The sequence below is a fragment of the Mus musculus genome, chromosome 9 (genome assembly GCF_000001635.26).
Source record: "Mus musculus strain C57BL/6J chromosome 9, GRCm38.p6 C57BL/6J".
Taxonomy (NCBI): domain Eukaryota; kingdom Metazoa; phylum Chordata; class Mammalia; order Rodentia; family Muridae; genus Mus; species Mus musculus.
The window spans coordinates 58,815,997-58,840,055 of NC_000075.6; the positions used below are offsets into that span (position 1 = coordinate 58,815,997).

At 53.1% G+C, this 24,059-nt stretch overlaps 2 protein-coding genes across 2 annotated transcripts in view; one reads left to right on the forward strand and one right to left on the reverse strand.

Annotated features, from left to right (window-relative positions):
- Rec114 (REC114 meiotic recombination protein) overlaps positions 1-6,710 on the reverse strand; it is a 169,851-nt gene extending 163,141 nt beyond the window's left edge. Inside the window, exon 1 of the mRNA XM_030244650.1 lies at positions 6,339-6,710. The gene's annotated coding sequence lies outside the window, so the exon portion shown is untranslated. The remainder of the gene's footprint in view (positions 1-6,338) is intronic.
- Positions 6,711-6,952: 242 nt separating this feature from the next.
- The window catches only part of Hcn4 (hyperpolarization-activated, cyclic nucleotide-gated K+ 4), a 40,227-nt gene continuing 23,120 nt past the window's right edge, over positions 6,953-24,059 (forward strand). Inside the window, exon 1 of the mRNA NM_001081192.3 lies at positions 6,953-8,300. Within this exon, the coding sequence (NP_001074661.1) occupies positions 7,516-8,300 (785 nt within the window). The 5' untranslated portion in view covers positions 6,953-7,515. The remainder of the gene's footprint in view (positions 8,301-24,059) is intronic.

Below are 24,059 nucleotides of genomic sequence, written 5' to 3' on the forward strand. Positions count from 1 at the left end.
CCCTGCCACCGGATTTGTTAGACCCTCCTTCCCGGCTCATCAGGACCTGTCAGTCACTGAACCCGTCAGAGCCACTGTCAGTCCCAGTACTAGCACAGTCTCTGTCATAGGACTATTTTCTGTCAGTCCCCTGTCAGAGTTCCTGCACAGAACCTGCCAGAGCACCTGTCACAGTCTCCTGTCACCCACAAAGCCTCGAGTACAGCCTGGATCACAGCCCCTGTCACAATGTCTGTCACATCCTCCATCATGGTCTCTATCACAACCCATTACACAGTCAGTCTCTGCCAAGCTCTATGTCATAGCCTTTATCGCTGCTGCTGCCATAGTGTCTGCCACAGATTCCATCACAGCGCATCCCCTGTCACATCCCCTGTCATAGCGCCCTTCAGAGATCACATCAGTGCAATGCCAGGGTGTCTCAGCCCTGACTGTTGCATCTGCCACAGTCCTGTCACAGGTCCCGTGTCACCGTGCCACTGTCTTTAGGATGACTTCAGCCTCAGTCCATCAGAGCCCTCATCACAACCCAAGCCACAGTCTCCACTGCCCTCTCCTTGGCTTTGCCTGTTCTCCTGGCCCCACAGCGTGGCCAGCGGGGCACAGCTCTCATTACACAGCGGAACTGTCTCTCTCTGGAAGGCGTCCAGAGGAAGGCTCATGTAATAGCAGGTTACCCTGATGTGCAGGGCTTGTGGGAGGGAGGCTGGGCCATGGAGCCTGTACAGAAGATGTACTTCCCAGGGAGCTGGAGAGTATAGTTCCCAGACCGGCACCGGGGCTGGCTGTGTTTACCCTTTGCTCTCAGGGTTCAGGGGGCAGACTCTGCTTCCTGGAGGATGATCAACCAACCGAATGACTCCATAGCCCTCTCCATCTCCTTGACCACACTTGAGTCTCCAGGGGACAGGGATGCAGTATATTGTTTCCTGGCTTACTCTGCACAGCTAAGCCCAAGGCTGGGTTCCCAGGGCACACAATTCAATGGTTCTTCCAGGATCGGATCTTAAGGTGCTTTCAGGAGCTCCCTCCCCATTGTCTTCTCCAGAACCAACCCATCTTGGTGTCCTTGTGGCTGTCTGCTCCTGGTCTGTTCACCTATCCCCATTTGTGGGTCTCCCTGACCACCCTCTGCTCACAACATGCCCTTTGCCTGGCATCTCCTCACTTGTCTGTCTCCACGTCTCCAAATTGCACCTGATTTCTCCAGAGACAGATTCAGGCCTAAGTCCCTTGCCCCTCCTCCTGAAACTCCTTCCTTTGCTCTCCAGTCCTCATGCCCTTGGGCCCTGCCTGCATCTGTGACTTAGAGAATCTGTCTTATTCTCACCGCAGTCTCTTGTACCTAAAGATGGGATGCTGAGTCTTAGAGAGTCATGAGGTAGGCGCTCAGTACATGGATAATCGGTTCAATGAATGAGTGAAAGAGGTTATGTCAGGTTGGGGGAGAGGGAAGATAGGAGAAGAGGGCTGAAGAGATGGCAAGGGACAGCATAAGTGTGAGCTGTCCTCCCTGGGTCAATGGGAGTCCATGAGCCAAGTCTATTCCCTGCATCATCTTGGGGTCCCTGGAAAAGCCCCACATCCCCAGCTGTCTTCAGTCTCCATCCCCTCAAGTTGATCCAATTGTTCCCTTCCATCAGCTCATTCTATCTCTCCCTCCCTCAAGTCTCTAGACCAGGCTGTTTAAACTGTGTGTGTGTGTGTGTGTGTGTGTGTGTGTGTGTGTGTGTGTGTGTGTGTGTCTGTTTGAACCCACTGCAGCCCTGACAGATGGCAAGATCCAGACTTGGGGCTGAGGAGTCTCTTCCACTTACTTCTTGGCAGCTCCTCTCTGCTGGCACCTCAGGGGCCTTCCCTCTCAGTGCCCCCCTCTCCAGCCTGGCTCCCAGTCCAGGTGGCCCAGACGTCCTGGAGCCCTGGCAGGACACAGAGACATAGTCCAGGCCTGGCTGAGCTGTCAGCATATCATTTTCCACCCCATTCAGGGGCAAGAGGTGGCATGAGACCCCACCCATCCCCTGGCAGAGTCCTTAGGAAACGGCGGGTACACAGGACAGGAGGCAGCTGAGAGAACAAGGGCAGGGGAGCCATGGCTGGCCTGAAGCTGGAAGGGCTTTGAGAACTACTGAGCCCTGGTGTGTACATGTATGAGGGTCTCAGGATTCCCAGGTGGGACCTTGTACCCAGGCAAGGGATGGAGGGTAGGACAGTTCAATAGCTTCTGCCCCTAGCTCCCAAAGAAATCAGGTAGAACTACCAAGAAGGCAGATGGTAAGCTCAACAAGAAGGGGAGCAGGCAAGGGTTTTCTGGCTCACTATTGCCTTAATGGGATTAGTGGGAGGGTGGGCATGTCGGCTCACGGTACTTTTTATAGCCAGAATCTTTTCCATGCCCCAGTAGAATCCCCAGGGAACAATGGGTGCCCAGGATGGGAGAAAAGCTGGTAGATGAGGAGCTAAGGCTCCAAGGCTGGCCTGTGGGTGCTAGGAAGAGGGGATAAGGAGGACTCACGACTCACCTTGTATGGAGACAGCAGATTTTCTCTTAAAACCAACTGAGAACAAAGATAAGCAGCCCTCCAAGATGGGTACCTGCCTGTCATCCTATCCTCGGTGGATCCCACTGAGTGAATGTATTGGCAAGCATCACGGTTACCAAGCTGCTCCATCATCAGCATCTCCTCTGCCCATAGCTTCATCCCTCCCCTCCTTCTTCCCACTGCCCAGAAAATCACGCTCACATCTCACTTGTTACCTCCTCCAAAAATTCCACCTTGACCATACTCGTGAGAGCCATTGTCCTGAGCATCTGAAATTCTCCCTGTGGTCCTCACCCATCCCTCTGGGTTGGCCTCATGCTTCAACCAGCGAGGCTTCTATCAGCCTTCTCAAGCACTGGCTCTGGAAGGCTGGGCACACAATGGGTCACCCAAGGCTTGGACAGAATTGGCCAGCTGACTTACTCTCCTGCACATCAGCCCCCCACCCCCTCCTGCAGCCACTTCATGTGTCCCTCCACCTCCCAGGTGGGACAGAGAAACCTGGTCTCCAAGTCAGGCTTTCAGCAGGAAGCCTCAATGTGCGTGTGTGACCCACTCTTCACTGCCTAGGGTAGCTGAGCAGGAGGTACACTGGGCAGGATCAGATCCTCACAGGAGAAAGAGGTGGAGCTGCGTATGAGTCTGGAGACCCTCACTCCTGTTTTCTGTGGAGGGGCGATCCTGATCGAAGGGTCAAGACAAGCTGCTGCTGATTCCACTTAGCTGCTGCAGGGCTTATGGGGGTGGGGTAAGTGCTCATGCCTGAGGGAAGATTTCCCTTGGGGACCCAGCTAGGGTTTACCAGAGGTAACAGTTCTGTATAACAAAACACCTCTTCATCCCTACAAGAATTTTAAGATGAACATATGAATTCCAAGGGCCAAGCATCTCCCCAGCCATTGGTTGTTGCAGTCTTCCCTCCAGATTCCATCATGAAATGTTAACTGAGCACCATAGGTGGGGGTTGTCTGTTCCACGAATGCGTTTCCTCATTTAGTCTTCAGGACAACTGGTGAGGCGACTATTACAGGGGAGGAAGACGAGGTGCCCAGGCAGCGAGAGTCAGGGGGCGACTGAACCCCACAGCTTTTGCTTCCTAGCTAGCACCCCTTGTTATGGTTTCCAGCCCGGGTCCCCAGGCTTCCAGAATTCTCTGATAAATGTTTCCAAAATGATTCTCCTTTGGGGGAACAAACACAGAAGAGCATGCCAAGTCTTGTTATTTGGCCGAGAACATGAGGAAAACAAACAAAAGGACCAAACACATCTCCCAGCTCCGTGATTTCATAAAGTGGCATTGTAACACCGAAAATGTGGTAAGGATACTATCTCACAACACACAGCCTTCTAAGAAAGGACAGAGACAATGTTACACTTAAAATAGTCTACAATTTGCACACACACACACACACACACACACACACTCCCCCTTCAACATTGTGCCTGCCTCTCCCCACCTGGGAAAGGCAGCTAGTTAACAGGGCAGAGTCTGACCTGTGGAAGGAATTGTTTTTGGAATTCCACCCACCATTTTCTCACTGACGCATTTGGCAAGTTGTTTAACCTCTCTGCGCTTTAGCGCTCTTGTTGCAGACAGAAGGGAGAACACTGCCAAAATTTGGCCACATTTGGCCCAACTAATGACAGTTTCAGGTAGTATAAATAAATAAATAAATAAATAAATAAATAAATAAATAAATCATAAAGTACTGGTCACAGGGGCTACGGAGGCAGTTCAGTAGTGTTCTGCCTGCTTGTATGTCTGTGTGAGGATGTCAGGTCCCCTGTAACTGGAGTTACAGACAGTTGTGAGCTGCCATGTGGGTGCTGAGAATTGAACCTGATTCCTTTGGAAGAATAGCCAGTGCTCTTAACAACTGAGCCATTTCTCCAGCCTCAGGACTTGAGTCTTAATATCCGGTAGCCACATAAAAATCCAGTGTGGCTGTGCATTACAGCACAGAAGGGTGGGGGACACAGGAGGATCCTTGGGACTTGCAGGCTGCCCCCCACCCCCACCCCAGCTATAGGTTCAGTGAGAGACTCTGTCTCAAAAAACCCAATAGGGCTGAGAGTGCTAGAGCAGGACACAGACATCTTCTTCTTGATTGGTATGTGTTTCTCATTAAATCTGATCCCCCTCCTCCAGGAAGCCTTCCCTGACTAGGTCAGGCTTAGCGAGCTTCCAGATCTCTCTTGGGGAAGATGTGATCTAGCTTCTAGTATATAGTTCATGAGTTTCTGGTTTTGTCTCTATTCCAGAGCACGAGTCTAACCTCCTAACATGGAGCCCACAAAGGTTCCCTCCTCTTCATCTGCCCCTCAGATTTTGCTGGCACAACAGTAGATAGGTATCCTCTATTAATATCCTTATATGGAGGATACAGAAAAAGCCTCAGCCTCAATAGGGGGTTATTATGGGTCTGACTTATCCAAGTGTCAAATCTATACCCAGAGTTGGCTCTATATGGATTGTGCTAATTTAGTTGAAGGTGAGTGAGGTGTTAGAGGAAGAGTCAACAGGAGGCCCCTGGCCAGCATGGGACAGTGGTTCCTAGGAAACAGAATCTTAGTCATATCCTCATCTTTACCCCGGGGTTCCCTTTATCACCAGTAGTTAACTTTCAGGGTCCCTTGCTTCTGGTAGAATTGTTCTGCTCTTTGTACACCCTTGTGGTGGTGCCCAAGCTTTTGAGATTAAGTTAGTCTTGTTCCCCCCCCCCCCCACACACACAAGGAACTTAATCCAGAGGCACAAGGGCTGCCTGGTGTCATTGATGTTCAGATTAATGGGGACTCACTCAATAAGAACCAGAAGTGGAGACATGACCAATATTTGGGTTAGTCAGGAAAAGATGCCTTGTGTGTAGTGCCTTCCTGCAGCTGGGTCACTGCAGGGTGGTTTCTGGTGATCAGAGAAATTGTAGCAAGGGAGGTCTTCATCCACCACCAGGCAGACAGGGCTCTCAGGCAGTTAAGAGCACTCCTCAAGGAGACCCAAGGACACTGAGAGATCGTGCCTCCCAGCATCTGTGCAGGGAACTGTCAGCTCAGAACTGCTCAAAAGTAGAAATGCCAGCTCCGGGTGATGTCATCACCCTAGACATCCCCACCCCCCATGCGAAGTTCTGTGGTCCAGTGGATAGAGCAGAAAAGGCCCACCACCCAAACCCTGCTGCCTTCCAAATCCCTACTCGGGATGTGTGTGTGGACACAAGCGGGCTAAGATTTCAAATGTAAACTTCATGCTATTCCTCAGAGTAGAGGACCCCTTTGCCTTCCTGCCCACGGGTCTGTTTCTCTACTGACACAGACTCCAACCTTCTCTGGCCAGTTCTCCCTCTGAACCGCCCCTTCACCTTTTTGTGAGCTAATGTTGGGTGTTGGGCTGTACTAAAGTGTGGATACCTAAGCTATACCTTAGGCTTGGGATTTGCCCTTAAATCGAGAATGTAATACAGGGAGCGAGAAGACGCCCAGGTGCATTAAGAGAGGGATCAAATGGGGGCTGGGGCGGTTAAAGAGTGTGTCTGGGTGGAGATGGAAGCCTCTAACGCTGGTGCACACAGATGTCTCGACTGAATGGAAGCACAAGGCGAGGGAGTCAAAGCCTTCCCCAGAGTGTCAGGTCGCCAGAGGAGCCTGCCCATAGCCTTCTGGAAGCAGCCCGTTGGTCTTGGGAACCCCACATCGAATTGCTCCGGGAAAGGCGCTGGGGAGTGGGTGGTGGGAAGTCCGGCGCTGGGATCCCGCATCTGTGACTGCTACTGTCGGCGCATTTCTTCGAAGTCTTACCTCGCAGAAGTGGGTCCACCCGCGCGCCCAGTGAGCGCCTGGAGAGTTTCCCGCAAGCCCTCCTCGCCGCGCCGGGGAAGACCCACGCGGGATTCGCCCCCCGCCCCTGGCTCAGGAAAACCCTGGGAGCCGCCCGGACTCGAAGCGTTTTCCGGAAACCCCCTCTCCAGGCGAGTTGCGGGAAAGCAGCCGCTCCGCAGCCTTACGACCGGCACGCCTCCCCGGAGGAGGGTCGGAGACCCTAGCGTGGAGACAGCGGGCTAGGCAAGGAAAGCCCGAAGCTCGCGGGAGAGACTGGGAAACCCCGCCCCCAAATCTTGAGCCCCAGCGGGAGCTCTCAGTCCGTGGCCAGCAGGAATCATTACGCGCACAGGAGTAAGGACACCTCCTACCTCAGTCCCTAAGGTCTGGCGAGGTTCCGCCCTGCGCCCCTCGCGGGGCCCGGCCCCCTCCGCCCCCCTCTATGTCTGGGCTGGGACGCCGCTGCCCCTTTAAGAAGCCCAGGTAGGCAGGCCGGGCTGCAGAAGCCGCTCCTATGGCAACCCGCGAGCTGCGGCGGCTTCATGAATATTCCGGGGCGCGGGAGCCCGAGCGCTGCCGGAGGGCGCTCCGGGAGAGGCGGAGGCTGATGTAAGCCCGGCGGGCCGCTGGGCTCCGCTCCGCTGCGGCGGGAGTCCCCAGGACTCGGCCGGCTGGGCTCAGCTAGAGGAGGCAAAGCGAGAACCCGGGTGACCAGCTGCAAAGCCCGGGCGGTCACACGCGCTGACAGCCCCAGACACCCGCCGGACGCACTCCCGGGAACCGCGCGGGCAGTGCGCTCTGCGCTCGGGAGCGGTTCCCGGAGCGCGGTGGCCGCAGCGCCGCCGCTGCCCGCGCCCATTGTTCCCCGCGGGGGCGGGGCGCCTGGAGCCGGGCCGCGCGCCGCGCCCCTGATCGCAGGAGGGAGGGAAAAGAGGGAGGGAGCGTGGGGTCCCCGCGCCCAAGCCGGGCCCGGGAGGAGGTGCAGCGCGGCGAACCCGGGGACCTGCAGCCGGACTAGGAGCCTCCCCTCGGCGCGCAGCCCGCGCGATCATGGGCTCGTGAGGCAGCGAAGGACGCGTCCTCACTGGCAGGCGCACCTGGAGCGGGTCCCCCGTGCCGCACCCGCACCGCTGCCCCCGGCCCAATCCCTGGCACCATGGACAAGCTGCCGCCGTCCATGCGCAAGCGGCTCTACAGCCTTCCGCAGCAGGTGGGGGCCAAGGCGTGGATCATGGACGAGGAAGAGGATGGTGAGGAAGAAGGGGCCGGGGGCCGCCAGGACCCCAGCCGAAGGAGCATCCGGCTGCGGCCGCTGCCCTCGCCCTCTCCCTCGGTGGCTGCGGGCTGCTCGGAGTCCCGGGGTGCGGCCCTCGGGGCGACAGAGAGCGAGGGGCCGGGCCGCAGCGCCGGCAAGTCCAGCACCAACGGTGACTGCAGGCGCTTCCGCGGGAGTCTGGCCTCGCTGGGCAGCCGGGGCGGCGGCAGTGGTGGAGCAGGGGGCGGCAGCAGTCTCGGGCACCTGCATGACTCCGCGGAGGAACGGCGGCTCATCGCCGCTGAGGGCGATGCGTCCCCCGGCGAGGACAGGACGCCCCCGGGCCTGGCGACCGAACCCGAGCGCCCGGCCACCGCGGCACAACCCGCAGCCTCGCCGCCGCCCCAGCAGCCGCCGCAGCCGGCCTCTGCCTCCTGCGAGCAGCCCTCGGCGGACACCGCTATCAAAGTGGAGGGAGGCGCGGCCGCCAGCGACCAGATCCTCCCCGAGGCCGAGGTGCGCCTGGGCCAGAGCGGCTTCATGCAGCGCCAGTTCGGTGCCATGCTGCAACCTGGGGTCAACAAATTCTCCCTAAGGATGTTCGGCAGCCAGAAAGCGGTGGAGCGCGAGCAGGAGAGGGTTAAGTCAGCAGGGTTTTGGATTATCCACCCCTACAGTGACTTCAGGTAAGAGGCCAGGTTGGGGATGCCAGTGGATGCCTTGTGTAGTTGCAGGCTCTCTTCCCAGTCCAGCCTCCCAGCCCGAGTTAACTTTACTTCCTTGCGCTGGGAGCTCCAAGAGAAGTGGGATGCCTGGAGCGTCCCAGAAACCCCCGGACCTCCTGCAGTACACTGGGAACTTCCTCAGTCTTCAGGCTCCTGTTTTCTCTCCTCCAGGGTCTGGGCCACTTTGGAGGCAAGCTCAAAGGTGTTCTGAGTTTGGCCTAGCCATGCTTGCAGCCAGGGTAGAGCACTGCTTGTCCAAGCCACGCACCTCCCCCTTAGAGGCTGCAGAGTCAAGGTGGCCGTCCTAGAGACAGCTCTAGGTCCTTCAGCTTGCAGAGAAGGGCCATGGAGGGAGATAGCCATCTTAGCAGCTGGGTCAGCTCCTTGGGTGCTGACTGCAGGTATTAATATCTTTGCTGGGCCTGTGAAGCTGCCGCCAGATTCCTCAGTCGAGGTTGCTGGGGCCTCAGGCCTAGGATGAAAGTCCTCTGCACATCTTTACTCAGCCCCTCATGTTGAGTGGTGTACCAGGAGCAGGTACCCTACACCGTTAACTTCCACACTGCCAGGGCAGAGTGACCTTGCTCACAGTGAAGATGTCTGCTGTCCTGACTGACGTGCGGCTATCTATTGATCCCCAACTGGTCCAGTGTCCCATCTCCATCCCAATGGCCTAAACTCTAGCGACTACAAGATCTCTCATGGGTTCCTAGACCAGTTAGGGAGAGAGATCCTGTCCCCTCTTGGACCTCCCGAGTCTAATGCCAGTGATCAGGAGATACCACTGAGCTGTGTCCACGAGGGGTTATGCCTTTGTCTCAGTCAAGGTTCTGAGTCCCCACTCTCTCCTGTCTCTTGAGGCCTTCCTAGCACACCAGATTAGGATGAAGATCTCTCTGGTTTTTTTTTGTCCTTTCCCCGTGTCCTGCCCTGTTTATCTCTCTTGCCTGCCTACCTGCTGGCCTGCCTGTATAAAGGAACATTTTTGCCTTCCAGAGCCTCTTTACAAACTCCAGGGAAGCTGGATTTGTAATGAGAGCAAAGCTATTTTCCGTCCAATGAGAGAGATTTCTTTGGCTGGGAATGACCAGTCAGACAACACTTTGGTGGCTTAAAATAGGTGGTGAATAAGGAGAGGCACCCTCTTTTGGTTCCTTTCCCCCACTTCTCTTGGGAGATTGTTCTTTCTAACTCTTAATTTCCATGCTTCCTATTCTCAGAGGGCAAGGAGGCAGCAGGCTTGCTAAACAGAGCTGCAGTCTTCAAACGATGTGAGCAAAGGTAGACCCTTGGTAGGATCCTTCGTGAACTCCCATAATTGGAACTGGGAGCTGATGCTCCCGTTTGGAACCAGGGAGAAGTGGACAGAAGCTATGTCTCCTTTGCCCCTGCTGTCCCTGAGTGTCCCAGGCTTCTCTTTCCTCAGAAGTGGTGACAGACAGGTCCAGTATTGATCACTTGAGATTGCTAATGTGCTCCAATTAAGTGCTCAACTTCTGTCCATATTTGTGGTGGGGAAACTTCCATTCACATGTATCTTCAAGCCCCAGTATCAACCTCAGGCATATCTTACCTCCAATGACAGGAATTGATACAGAACTTCTGACTGCAAAGCCTTGCCCTCCCCACACATCTTCCCTCAGATGGTGAAGATCTGGGACTGAAGCCATCCTCCCCCCTGCCCAGCCTCCCCCACACCTGGCGCTTCCTAGTCTTACCTGTGCCATTCATAACATACTAGCTTGCAGCCCCCTTGCTGTAGAGCCCCCACTGAGCCAGGCTTTGGAGACATGAAGTCTGGGACACTGGAGAGGCTGGGCTCCAAACGACTGATAATAGACAACAGAACAGGGGTCCAAATGGGTTTTAATATGGGTTTTCGTAACAAGCAACAGAGACTGTAGCTGGAACTGCTCATCTTCTATGCTCAGCCTTGTCCGGTGCTGTAGGATGGAAAATAGTCCAAGACAGAGTGTGTGAGTCTCTGGAGGCCAGTGGTCGTGCCCCCTCTGCCTCTTAGGCCAAAACAGCTAGTCTTGGCTTTAGAAGTCAGAGATGAATCCTTTAAGTTTAGAAAACCCATCATCACTCCTTCCAAACCACCACGCCCCCTGGAGAACCCAAGCCTTGAACCACAAAGTTTTGGGTGCTGGCCTTGGGTTTTTATCTGGAGACAGACATCATCGCCCACCAGAGCTTCTGCAAGCACTTCCCAGACCCACAGAGGATTTATTCATCATTTTGATTGGCAGGAAGCATTGATCCTACAGAACTGGTTTAATAAAGAATCACCAGCAAACCATGATAGATTGAGTTTGTGGTTTGGAGTTCAGGGCTGGCTGTGATGGGCTGCTTCTGACATCTCCTGTCTGGGGAGAGGAGGGCCCGGGGAACCTTTCCCTGGGAAGTCACGGGCTTGCTTTGAGACTCACCATAACTTGGGCAGTGACTGAGAGAGACTAGGCCATCTCTTCTCTGTGTCTGTATCAATCCCATCACACTATCTATTCACGTGGCTTCTGCAGTCTCCAAGGCTTCCGACTTCCCTTCTTCTCCAGCACCCCATTGGCCGTTTGAAGTTCATACTTACAGTTTGTTAATGGAAGAGACCAGCATGTGGCAACCCTCAGGACATTTCCCCCAGGCTATCAACCAAGGTTCCTGAATAGGTCCTTCCTCCCAATGGAGGTCTATCCTAGAAGTCTGGGTTTGATGTTGGAACCTAAGAACACACAGGACATTAGCTAGATAATACTGGTTTCCCAAGAAGATAGAGAGGGGAAGAAAGAGAGGAGGAGGGACCTTAAGAGAAGGTGTAGCTATTTTTGCCCCTGAGGCTGGTTGGCTAAAATTTCAGACACTGGGCTCAGGGAGTTGACCTGGTTGTGTGTATGTTGGAGACTGTCTTGGGGATGTGTGGGTGGACATGGTGGTTGCCAGGGAAATTCTTATCTGGATATTAGCTCTGGGTCTTCCGTTGTGCCTCAGACAGCGGCTCAGCCTTGACAATAGATCAGGCAAAAGCTTGGATCACCTCTTCTCCTCACTTTATCCTTTTAAATCCAGGAGGAAAGGAAGAGACAGAAGAATCTAAAAGCATTCTTTTATTGGAGGCCAAAGCAGTTGGGCTTTGGAATTCTGGATACTTTGATGATGGTAGGTCCTAGGAGTTGCCTAAGTCATCATTGTGTGGCTGATCCCTGCCCCAGATCAATGCCGCTGCTCAGTGCACAGCCCTTGCCCAACCTGTTTGCTATTAGGCCCTACTGAAGTTATCAACCTTCTGTGAGCCTCAGTTTTCCGGCCCAGAAAATGGGACTTCTCTTGCTTATTTCTATGTTAGACACAAACTGTATAACTGTAGGTACACAGATGATGTGAGAGTCTACAGTGAGTGGTCAAATACCTTCCCTGCCCTCACTCTTTCCTCCCCTTGGTCTTAGGTGGACCACATGGGCCTCTGTCCTGGGCTCTGGCTGGGGGTTCTGAACTAGTTTGTCATCAGGGACTTTATGGATAATCTGTTGGAAACTACCAAGTCAGTATCTAGAGAAATGCACACATATGTGGGCTCACAAAACATGGCACCGTTTCCTGTGTCTGAAGCATCCCTAAATTGAAAATCACGTGAGGCCCGATGACTGTGGGTTCCACTGCAGAGGCCATGCCAAGAGAGGGTCTAGGCTCTGGTGGGGGTGGGGTATTAGCCTCCCTTGGGGCCTATTATGATGTGAGTGGGGTCTGGGCCTCCCTCTGTGGTCTGGACTTGGGTCTCCCATTGCTGGCAGAGTGCATAAGCTGTCAGGGATCAGAGTTGGAAGCCTGAGGAAGGGAAGGAGAGTTTGGGGACTCACTGCCTGGCTCTTTTTTCAGCCTCACTCCCGTGTACTTTTCCTTGCAGCCTTGGGAAGGACTGTTCAGGAAAGAGGCAGCCTGATTCTGGGGCAGGGAGTTTGGAGGCCCTTTCTAAGGGGAGCCTTTTTGGGGCCAGCTGTTCCTGCTGGGTATGTGGGAAGCTGGGTGAAAGACACAGCAGGCACTGGCAGCAGGGAGGGGAGGGCGCCTTGGTGCAGAGGGGAATTCCAAGGTGAGCAGCCCCAGGTGGTGCTGTCTGGTGGCACAGTGGGCAGCGGACTCTCCAGCGGTGTAGCATTCCACACTAGAGCTAGCAGAGCTTAGAATATGTTGTCTTCACGAATACAGGTGCCTGGAAACCCACTGGGCCAGAGGCCTAAACCCCTTGACTACCCAGTTCTCTCTGTAGCTTGATTCTAGCTCTTAAGACTGCTAACTGCTTGATGGGTCTGGGGCCTGCCTTCTTGTTTGGCCTGGTCTCTACCCTGTTGTTTTTATGAAATGAGAGGTTCATACCGGTAGGTAGCAGGCGTCATACAGGGAACCCCCACGGTGTTCTTCTATCTGCCTGTTCATCTGCTCTCCTCTCCAGGTTGGAAAGTTTCACATTCCCAGGTCTTCCAAACCACTCATCCTTCTCTCCTGGCTACCTTGTGGCATTGGGTGGCACTCTGGCTGTTTTAATGCAGCTTCTCATTGGCCTGTTATCCATCTCACCCTGGGACCTCGTTAAAATGTAGCTTTTGGTGTGTAAAAATGTTGCCGGTGCCCTGGGACCAGGCTTGGAGTCCTGAGCTCACAGCCCACATGTTTCAGGAAGGCTTGCTTGCAGGGCCCTGAGACTGTTTCCTATATCTTTGGCAATGGAACCCTTGCCTCCAGTTCCAGTTTCAGTTCAGCAGGGCAGGACACTGTAAAGTTAAGTGGGGCCTGAGCTTCCAAGATCAGCTTGTACCCCAGGATATCAGATTCACAGTCTCACCGCCTGCCCTTACAGGTTTGGTTTGGGTTTGCATACTGCCTTCTGGGGGAAGCTGAAGCAGGAAGAGACCAGGTGACCAGAGGACAACTGTCACTCCATGTCACCAGTCTTTCAGCTGCTCTCCAGTCCTAAGAGTCAGAGGCTGAGGCCTGAGAGAGGGAACAAAAAGATAGGGCACTTAGGGAACTCTTACAGCAATGAGATTTCCACAGTAGGTAGGCATTGTCAGTCAGAGTCCAGAGGTGACAGGTAGCTGTGACAGTGGCCAGCTGGAAGGGAACAGAGACATCCTGAATAGCAGCTGCCTTAGTACTTTGAGCAGGGAATCTGTTCCAATCCTGTGCTCTCTCTCTTTCTCTGTTTCTGTCCCTGGCCAGCAGCCTTCCCTGTGGGAAAGGCTTGCCTGTCAACTTCTTTCTCCCTCTCTTAGCCTCCAGTCAGATAACAGGGTGGACAAGTGTCAGAGAAGCCTGAGTGGCCCTTGTGTCTGCCACGACACTGGATACCAAGGGGAAAACCATGTAGCGCAATAGGTCCTGGCCCAGTCCCTTGGGGGCTTGTCCTATAACTGAGGCGGCCATGGCTCCAGCCTGACTTGAGAGCTCTTACAAAGCTGCTACTGCCAGTTGCTAATTAATAGAAAGGCCACAGAGGCCAGCCAGGCAGTCCTGCTTGGGCCCAGGGGATGCTGAAGAATCCACATTCCCCAGCCAGAGAGGGCCACGGGAGGGCAGGGGCATTGTCTTGGCTGTGGAAAGGATGTTCTCTGCCAGCCAGGCTTCCTTGCTGAGAAAGCATTGCCAGGGACCTGGAAATCTGTGGTCCCAAGGGCCAGGAAGCCACTCAAGACACTTTCTACCATCACCAACACCCAAAGCTGGGGCAGGAGGCAGTACTGAGAGGTGGTGAGTTCTCTGGCACAGAGGATGCTCAAGATAACACAGAAGAGTATGTGGGTACTCTGCATCTTGTGGAGCAAATTCAGCACTGAGATAAGCTGTTTGGCTGGCATAGTGCATTGTGACAGAGGTGAGCCAATGCTTTAAGGTCAGATAGAACCTGGATATACAGGGGTTGAGGCCTGTATCAGACAGTAAAGTGTTTGCTCTGTAAGTACTGAGGACATGAGTGGTATGCCCAGTATCCACATTAATAACTTTTAAAAATCCAGGTTCAATATCTTGTGCCTTTAATCCCAGTGTGGAGGTAAAGACAGAAGGATTCCTGTGGCTTGTTAGACAGGTCATATAACCAAACTGGTGAGCCCCAAGTTTAGTGAGAGACCCTACCCCCAAAATAAGGTGGAGAGCAATCGAGTAAACTGCCTGATGGCGACCTCTGGCGCTCACACACACACACACACACACACACACACACACACACGCACTCACTCACTCACTCACACATACATATACACATACAACCCACACACATACATATACACACTCAAAACACACACAATCACACATACATACACACACTCAAAACACACACACATACATATATACACACACTCAAAACACACACATAGACACACTCATACATACATACATACACACATACACAAAGACAGACAGACACAGACATACATAGACACACACAGATACTCACACACAGACACACACACAGAGACACACATACACACAGCTTGGGAACTTCTCTCCAAAATGCTGAGGAGAGCAGGTCTGGCCTCAGCATCTTCACCTCACAGTCCGGAGCCCAGGAAAGCCAGCGGTTCACCTCCCAGCGATGCTTAGGGTTTCCATCTTTTCTCCAGTCCCTGGACCCCAGCTGTTCCTATGATGTCTCCTTCATTACCAGCCTGCCCTTTACCATCGAGCTACCCAAACCCTTATCACTTCTGAGTTCATAGCCCTTCACTCAAATAGGGAGACTACAGTCAGGCAGGCTTATAGACCAAGAACTACCATCATGAATGAAGCAGCTGTCATGTGCCAGATCGTATGGGGAACTGGATATATTTTATCTCATTTACTCTTCAAAGTGCCCCCAGATGGTTTAATTATGCTCATTTTATAGAAAAGGTTACTCTGGGGGTCAGAGAGCAATTCATTTCCAATCTCATCATTGGGAAAACCAGCCTCATCTTCAGGACTCCTAACTGAGGCCCTCCTCACTTCCTTCTCCTTGCTTCACCTTTTCTCCTTTGCTTTAAAAACTTAATCATATCAGTATTCCTAGGGAATGTTCTCTTGAGAATCAAGACATTATGGAGGGACTCAGGAAAGGGGGTAGCCACCAGGTACGGGGGGAGGGGCAATCTATTAGGCTAAGAGCCCCAAAGTAAAGATTTAAGCAGGCCCTTTGTCTAGAGTGTTCCTTGCATAGACGGAAGCAGGGGAGCAGAGAATGCTTCGAAGGAAATTTACATCAAAGACAAAACCAGAACCCACTGGGTTATGTGATGTCTCTCTACAAAGGTCAACAGAACTACCCACCTGATCTTCCCCTGACAGGACTTAACTGCTGGGATTTGGTAGCACACCAGGGTACCATCGAAGTCCCTGTTCCAGTAAGGATGGCTTAGGTTCCTGGGGGGGGGGTCGGGGGGCAATCAGCCAGGGTGTCTGTGCTCAGTCCACCAGAGAACACATAGTGCTGTGGTCTATTTATTGGATCCTTTAGAAAAATGAGGGTGCAAAGATTGGAACTCAGATGAGCCCTAGGTCTGGAACCTGGGCTCATTCTGTGGTCAGGGTCAGAGTTCAGTCTCTGATGAAGATCAGGGCTCAGTCTGAGATTGTGGTCTGGACTTGGAGTGTGACCACTAGAACTTTGTTTGTGATTGGGATGAAGGCTCAGCTTATGAGCAGGATCAAAGGTCAGCCATGACTAGGACCAGGGGCTCATGAGATAAAGGCTTGGTTCAGGGCTAGTAGCAAAACCTGTGAACTAATTTTAGTGTCTTCCTGGAGGCCCCAATCTTGGAGTAGGATTAAGGACATTCGCCACCTTGTGCGCCCCTTTCTTTCCGAAGCTCCTCTGCCTCTTAGCTGAGCTGGATGCCTTTGGTCCATGCTGGTAGGCAAAGCACAAATTACAAATAAATGCCCATGCCACCGCTACTGGAACTGCCAAGTCTCATCCATGACCACTCCCCACCCTACTCTGCCCCTCATTGTTGGGGCTGGTGTCTGGTGTTCCCAGCCAGGCAGCAAGGCCCGAGGCACATGTAGAATAATGATGCCTGGTGATGGGCATGTAGTGGGCATGGGCTCCCTAGCAGGACTCCCTCTGCCCACAGTCTCCAGAACTCTATAGGGCATGCAGTAGGGCTTCCGGGTCTGATCCCAGCAGCTGCGGGGGCCTGATAATTGTACTGGTGGTTTTATGTCTGTCTAAGCATTTACCCACGTGGGTGGATGTGTTATGTCTGCGTGCAAGAGGCTTTCAGAAATTAATACATAACAGGGCTGGCTAATGCACTGTTTTCTGGGCTTGAGGAGGAGCAAGATGGGGTCATGCCCTTCAGCAGTCTATGTTCTAAGACTGTTTCCATAAGTTGTGGGAAAGTCACCACTTACCTGACAGGGGAGGACGCTGGCTCCTTGTAAGGTCTCTGGGGCTTGTGTCAGGGAGACAGAAAAAGGGCAGGGCAGTGTGCATGCATGGCGAACAAGGGACAATCTGACCTGGGTCTGAAGGAGGGAGAATCACTCTGCATGCTTTCTAGGAAGATGTTGTTGGGACACTGAGCCACCTTCTTGGGGTGGGTGTTATCAGACTCTGGTTCTCTGAGTCTGCACTCCTTTGGCTGCCTTCTTAACTCCCAGGTGCTTGGCCCTGTTGCCTGCCTGCCTGCCTCTGCTGTTGCTGTGTATTTGCTCTGAGCCTTGCAAACAGCCTTGGAGGAGACTCCCTTCTCCTTCCTCACAAGGCCCAGAAGGCAGACACCGCTGTCATAATGTCACTGAGCATGTGGCCTGGAGCCCAGAAGTAATTACCCTGCAGTCCCCTTGAAGGCTGGAGCAGCCCCTGTCAATGATTAACACAAGTCCCTGGCCACTAAATGCCTGGCCAACCATAGGTTTTTCTTTCTGCAGTTTCTCTGAAGATTTAAAACGCCTGTTTTTTCCCACGGGCACCTGAAGACCTGCAGGCACCTAGGTCTCACTGATTCATGTAACACCTTTTAGAAGAATTGTGGTCTAGCTGAGAAGTTTCTGCAGATGAGCCCAGGTTAGCTCCCCTGGAGCCCTTGCCTTTCCACCCTGAGCTTGCTTATGTGTTAGCCTTCCCTGCACTCGGAGTCTGTCCTACCATCATTGCCATGGGACCTCGGCAAGCATCTTTCCTCTCTCAGCATCCAGGGTCAGGACTCAGGCTAAGCCTGAGAAGAGAGCAGAGCTAATTGCACAAATAGATATTGAGCCTGCAATCCTGACCCCATTAGTGCAAACGGAGCCAGCAGGGCCCTGCTGACCAGAAGAGCTGATGAGAAAGAACCTCGACTCTACTGAGCCAAGTCAGGCGAGAAACTGCCATTTTATAGTCTTTGGTCCTAGAGTAGTTAGGGCACCTCTGACATCTTTCTGCTGAGGACTTGCTAGCTCGTGGGTGCAGGGGACAGGGTAGGGGCTCTCCATTAGCTCCTAGCCCTGTGGAGTGGAAGGCAAGAAGACTTTTTTTTCTATGTTCTTTGCTATGTTCCTACCCAGGCACCAACTTGGAATGAGAGCTTAGTGAAAAAGATGTCACCTTCTTGCCTAAGGTCCCGACTGTGTCCTCCTAGCTCCTGGGGACAACTCCTGAGGATGGTTGCCCACTCCTGGAAGCTCAGAGCTGGCCTGTGGAGAGCACTCAGTGTTAGGACTCACGGAGACTGCAGGTCATGATAGGTGGATGTGGTTGGAGGAACCCATGAGCCGCTAGGACTGTCAGCTATGGAAGTGGCCGTTCCAGCCTCAGAGGCCTCAGCATACTTCTGTGGCCTCTTTTCTCTGTTTGAATAGGAGAAGGATGAGGATTGAGTTTTAGCAAGGTCCCAAAGCCTGAGTGGTGGCCACTGCAGGGTCCCCAAGGTCTTTACGTAATCTGGCCTCTCCAGAATGCGGCTAGGCAGGAAACACCCTGTCTCCGTTCACTTTCTTTTTTTTTTTTTTTTAATTTTTTTAGATTTATTTATTTATTTATTATATGTAAGTACACTGTAGCTGTCTTCAGACACTCCAGAAGAGGGAGTCAGATCTCGTTATGGATGGTTGTGAGCCACCATGTGGTTGCTGGGATTTGAACTCCGGACCTTCAGAAGAGCAGTCGGGTGCTCTTACCCACTGAGCCGTCTCACCAGCCCCCTCCGTTCACTTTCTACTGCTGTGATAAATACCATGGCCAAAAGTCACACAGGGAGGAAGGGTTTATTTGACTTACGCATTGTGGTCACAATCCATCATGGAAGGCAGGGAAGGAACTGAAGCCGGAGCCTGGAGGCAGGAGCTGATGCAGAGGCTGTGGAGGAGTGCTGCTGACTGGGTTTGCTCCTTATGGCTTGTATGGTCTGTTTTCTTTACTGTAACCTAGGACCATTGTCTTAGGGGTAGTCCTACCCACAGTGAGCTGGGTCCTCCCGTATCAATCACTAATCAAGAAAGTGCCCCATAGATTTGCCTACAGGCAATCTGATGGGAGTTCTCTCTTCCCAGATGACCTCGGCTTGAGTGATGTTGACAGAATACTAGCGGGCACACCCTCCTACTGCCTCATGCTACTCACTCTGGGGGCCCATGTGGCGGGCCTCCTGAGGGACCTCTGGCCTGAAACATCTGCTGGGGTAGCTCCTCCTTGCCTCAATCCTGCATTAGCTTCCTAGGGCCCTAGTCAAATTCTGACCCCTCTGCCCCATGCCGTGCCCCAAGGGACAGGCCCTCTTCTCTAGTGAATTCTTTCCCCCCTTCCCCCACACAGGTTGTTGTAAATCAGAATCATGAAAACCAGGCTCAGAGGGCACTGAAGGAGCCCAGCCCTTGTTCAGACTCCTCTTTAAGACAGTTTTCCTGGGGAGAACAAGAGATCCATCTGGCCCCAGGTCCTCGGAGCCCACATTCCCCAGTGGGATCCTTACTGCTCAACTAACTCACCTCAGCAAAATCAGGGTGTACAGTAAAATTTTGCTTTATGGGTCCTCCCTACCATAGCTACTGCAGTCCAAACCCGATGGAGACATTTTCTCCTTCACCCCGTAGGCCTTTTTGTAAGGGCAGGTGAGGCCAGGTACCTGGCTTCCCTTGGGGGCAGGGTGGTGTTCACGTGCTCTACTACAACAATGCTCTATTTTTGTCCCAGGCTCCTGAATGGTAGATCAGGAGGCTCCTGGGGGAGTGGTACTTGAGTCTTTGTTCTTGTGTGTAGCTCTAAGTTCGTTAACTGTTGCTCCCCTCCCCATTTTCTTTAAATCTTCTCTTGTCGAGTGAAACTTTAAGATGCTGGGTGGCTAGGCTGAGGGAGTTCAGCATCCTGAAAACTTGGGAGTGTTGTTGAGCAAGCAGATGTCCCTTGCTGTGCTGTTTTGGTGTGTGTATGTGTGTGTCCGTGTGTGTGTCTGTGTGTGTCTGTGTATATGTGTGCCTCTGTGTGTACACACATATGCATGTACATATATTCTAGTTTGTGTCTGTGTACAGAGAACTCAGTCTCTGAGAAAAGCAATGGGTTATCACCTCAAAGTGTCCCCAGCAGCTGGGCTAGGAGGAGAGTACACGTCGTCATCGAGAGGTGCAGTAACAGTCTGTTCCCAGGGAAATCTACAATGCCCATGACTCCCGGAGCTTCTGGGCCCGCCTTTCAGGGCACCCCTATCTTTCCTCCATCAGGCTGAGGCCGCTGAGCCACACTCCCTTTTCTTTCTCCAGGCTCAGCCTGATACCCAGCCTTTCTGACCTCTATGATGCCTTCAGTGTGCCCGCCCTTGTCCTCTCTGTGGACTGATGGTGGTGGTGGGGAATCTGAGGAGGGCTGTGAGAGACAGGAACTAATAATGCAAGGAACTGCAGCAGCTCAGAGACACAAAGAGCCCTGAGACCCCTGGGCTCCTGTCCCTGCTCTCCTGCTGTGTCTAGCCACAGCACTGATCCCTCTGCTCCTCTTTGAGGCTGTAGTAGTCAGCAGGCCACACTGTCCCCTGCTTTCCCTTTGAGCCTTGGCTGAATTCCCTTCTGGCAGGCACAGCCTCTGTGATGCAGAACCAAGTAAGCTGCATCTTGAGTTGGTCTCTATGTCATCAGCTCCCCCACGGGGTGGGTCTGCCCGTCTCTCAGAGAGAGTGCTGCTTGAGGTAAAGCCAGGGGTGGTGGTGAAACATTCAGGGAGTGTTTCATAGAGTCCCTACAATTCCTAGGTTAGGCCCTGTATTTTGTTGGCACAGAATGATGGTGGTGGTGATAATGGCCAACATGTGCTGGTTATATACACTATATAATGTGTTAGAAGTAGTATCTCAGGAGCTGGGGATGCCGCTCAATTGGTAGAGTGCTTGCCTGGCATACACAAAACCCTAGGTCCATTCCCTATCACTACATACATGGTGGCACACACCCCTAATCCCAGCACTCGGCAGTGGCGGAGGCCCAAGGGTCAGAAGTCCAAAGTCATTCCAACCTGGGCTACAAGAGACTCTGTCTAAAACAGGGAAATAAGAGTATTGTAGTTAATCCAACATGGGACTTGTCAGCAATACAGATGTCAGGCCCTATCCTCACTTGCTGAAGCCCAAACCTTAAGCAGACACTCAGGTGCCTATATCCCATCGTCTGGAAGGGGTGGGTCAGTCATAGCACACAACTTGCCTTGTTTCCACTGAGTGGCCGACACCAGCCTTCACTCTATTATGAGGGGCTGAAACTTTAGCCTAACTAGTGAGGGACCTTAGAAGAGACAAGGACTAAAGGGTCATTCAGGGACCTATGAGAACAGAACAATTGTTTCTCGAGTGGCCTATGATTGTGGAAACATTAGAAAAGCATGCTCTGACCCACAGTCCAAGCCCAGCCAGCAACCCTTGGTTGTGAGTCTGTGTCTGCAGCAGCCGAGGCAGCTGCGAGCAGCTACCTGGGAGCCCTGTGATTCTGAGTCAGAGATTTTGAGGTGGGTTAAAAATAGAGCCCTGGTGGCCAGGCGGGGGTGGGAGGAAAAGAGCAGTCTCTCCACTGTTGTGGGGAGACCCTGGGGCCCAAGTGGGGCTGGGCAGGAAGGAGGTGGTGGAGAGAGTATGCGTCTCTCTAGAAGCCTGTGCTGAGAGGGTGATAGCAGATGGATAGGTCAGCTAGGACTGGGGTGATCTTGACATGCAAGCCCAGGACAGAGGCCAGCAGGGTCTCCTCACCGGCAGGCAGCCAGCAGGTGAGACAAAAGAGGGCTTTAGCAAATGGGAGCTTGGACAAGCTTGGAGAGTGAGAGTGGCAGGAGGTTCTGCCATGGTGGCCTGTGGCCTGCAGGTTGGACTCCTGGCTCTGGCTGTTGTCTTTATAGAACTTAAAATAAAAGCTGAACTGGGTCTGTTGCTCCGTTAGTAGAGTGTGAGTCGAGCACGCATGAGGTCCTGGGTTCAATCCCTGGAACAGTACAAAGCTAGGCATGTCAGCCCGTGCCTGCAATCCACTAGTTCACTCAGGAGGCAGGATGTTCAAGGTCATCTTCCAGGTGGAGTCTAGCCTGGGCTACATGAGACCACTGGGAAAGGATGCCTAAGGAGGTGGGCAAGAGAGGGTCCCTGGAGAGGGAGCCAGGCTAGCTTCCAGAAGCAGGTGAAAGAGCCTTAGGCTCCTTCCCGTCTAGAAAGAAGAGAATAGACAAAGAAGTGTGGCTGCAGAAAGGGAGGGGACATTTTGGCGACTTGTCCCTTCTTTGTAGAGTTTAAGGTGATGGAGTCTGCTAGTGGGAGGGGCATGAGGTGACTTCAGAGTTTCTGGAAGATGGGCCGTGGGTGGGTGGGGGCATCAACTGAGGTCTCCTGGAAGGGCTGAGGGTCCAGCTGAGAGTGGGGACAGGAGTTGCTCAGGATGTTTACTCTAATGGATGAGCATTTCTTGCTGAGCCACATGTAGGCTTGGAAAAAAAGATTCCCTCCCCAGGCCAGGGCTGTGTTTTTATGAAGACTGTTCCAGAAAGGTCGGCATGAGAGGTGAAGGGAGCGTTGGACCATCGTGTCTGGGACAGGCAGCTCTTTAGGGGAGAGTCTGAAGCGTCAGCAGACTGTAGCTCTGGGACCCTGAAGCTAACCAGGCACAGCTGCAGAAAGCAGGAGGGAGGGAGGGTGGAGAGGCTCTCTCGTGGAGCATGCTGAGCTGGGGCAATTGCAGGTGCTCACATGGTCTAGGGTGTGTGGCTGCAGTGGACAGTGAGAGGGGGTCCTTAGCATTGGGGCTTCTAGCTCCCAAGGGCCTGGGCCTGTCTGCACCCATGGCATAGAGCAGAAGTCACCCAGGGTGGTGGCAGGACAGAGTGGAACGGAAGGTTGCAAACCAGGTGCCAGGATTGCCACGGTCCCCCTGGGTGGCAGACGGATGCTGGAGGATGGCCAAGAGATGACAGGATGCCCAAAGGATCTGGTAGGCATTTCTACCAGAGGCAGGGAGTGACAGCAGGAAGCAGGAGGAGGGTGCTGACTCATCCTGACCTTGAGGTGTGAGGGGCTCTGGGGAGAAGGATGGTCTAGGATCGTTAAAGGGGATGTGGATGGATCAGCGAGTGAAGAAGCTGAGGAGAAAGGAGTCATGGAAGAGTGTATGGTAAAGAGTTTGGAGGAGGGAGGGAAAGGGGAACAGAGTTTGGGAGTAAAAAAAATACCACTAGCCTAACTTTTACTTCTGTGGAATTGTGTTGTGTTGTTTGCCCTTGAATTCTTGATTCAATATATGTATATGTGTACACACACACACACACAAACACACACACACACACACAGAGCAAAGTTCTCAACTTACTGACCCTCAGTCTTCTTGTCATAAAAATGGGCATAACTTGTGTCTGCTTCTTAGTGTCTTTATGAGGACAAAAGAAGATAATCCCCATACAGATTAGTGCCTGGCAGGTAGCAGGTGCCTAACAACTGCTGACTGCTGTCCTATGTCTCACCGTCTGTCACCATGGGGCAGTTCCTTTGCTGAACAGGAAAACTGGCAGATCGTGCAGGATTGGAGGAGATTGTCTCGGCTCTCATCACTTTGCCAAGATGTGAAGACTCCTGTGATTTCTTGAAGGGCTAGCAAGGAGGGTAGGAAGCTGAGGGTGAAGGGAGAGTGGGCATCTGCTAACATAGATGCCCAAGCCCAAGGCAGGGAGCACAGGTCAACCTTGTGAAGATAAAGTCTTTGGGCCTTAGATAAGGGAAAGGACCTCTAAAGCTGATGGCTATGGAGGAACACGGTTGGGAGGGAGATCCTGTTGGCTACTGTAAAGGAGCTGAGGGAAAGAAGAGGAAGGGCGTGGCTGGGTTGCCATAATAAGGAGCTTAGGCCTCCTGTCTTCAGGTCCCCTGAATCCCCAGGATTCAGGCCAATGGTAGCTTGCTCCTGACTTGGAAAGATCATGCAGGAGGCATGTGTAATGGAGGCAAACAATGGAGGATGGGAGCCCTGTAAGAGGTGGGGCAAAGACACAGAGATTCAGATCTAGGTCAGAAAGGGCAACTTGAGGCAGCATCACCGGAAGCCAGAGAAGAGCTGGTAACTTCCGAGGGGTTTGTGAGGGCAGGCGGGGTAAGGGAGGTCTGTGGAGAGCAGCTGGGAGGTTGTGAACCATGGCTGCTGGGACAGAAATGCAGGTTGTACCTTTCAGCTTAGAGGACGATGCTGAGTTCAGCTGTGTACTCACTGGGTGTAGAGACAGCTGGCCCTCCAGGTGGGCACATTCTGCAGGCAGGTGGGAAG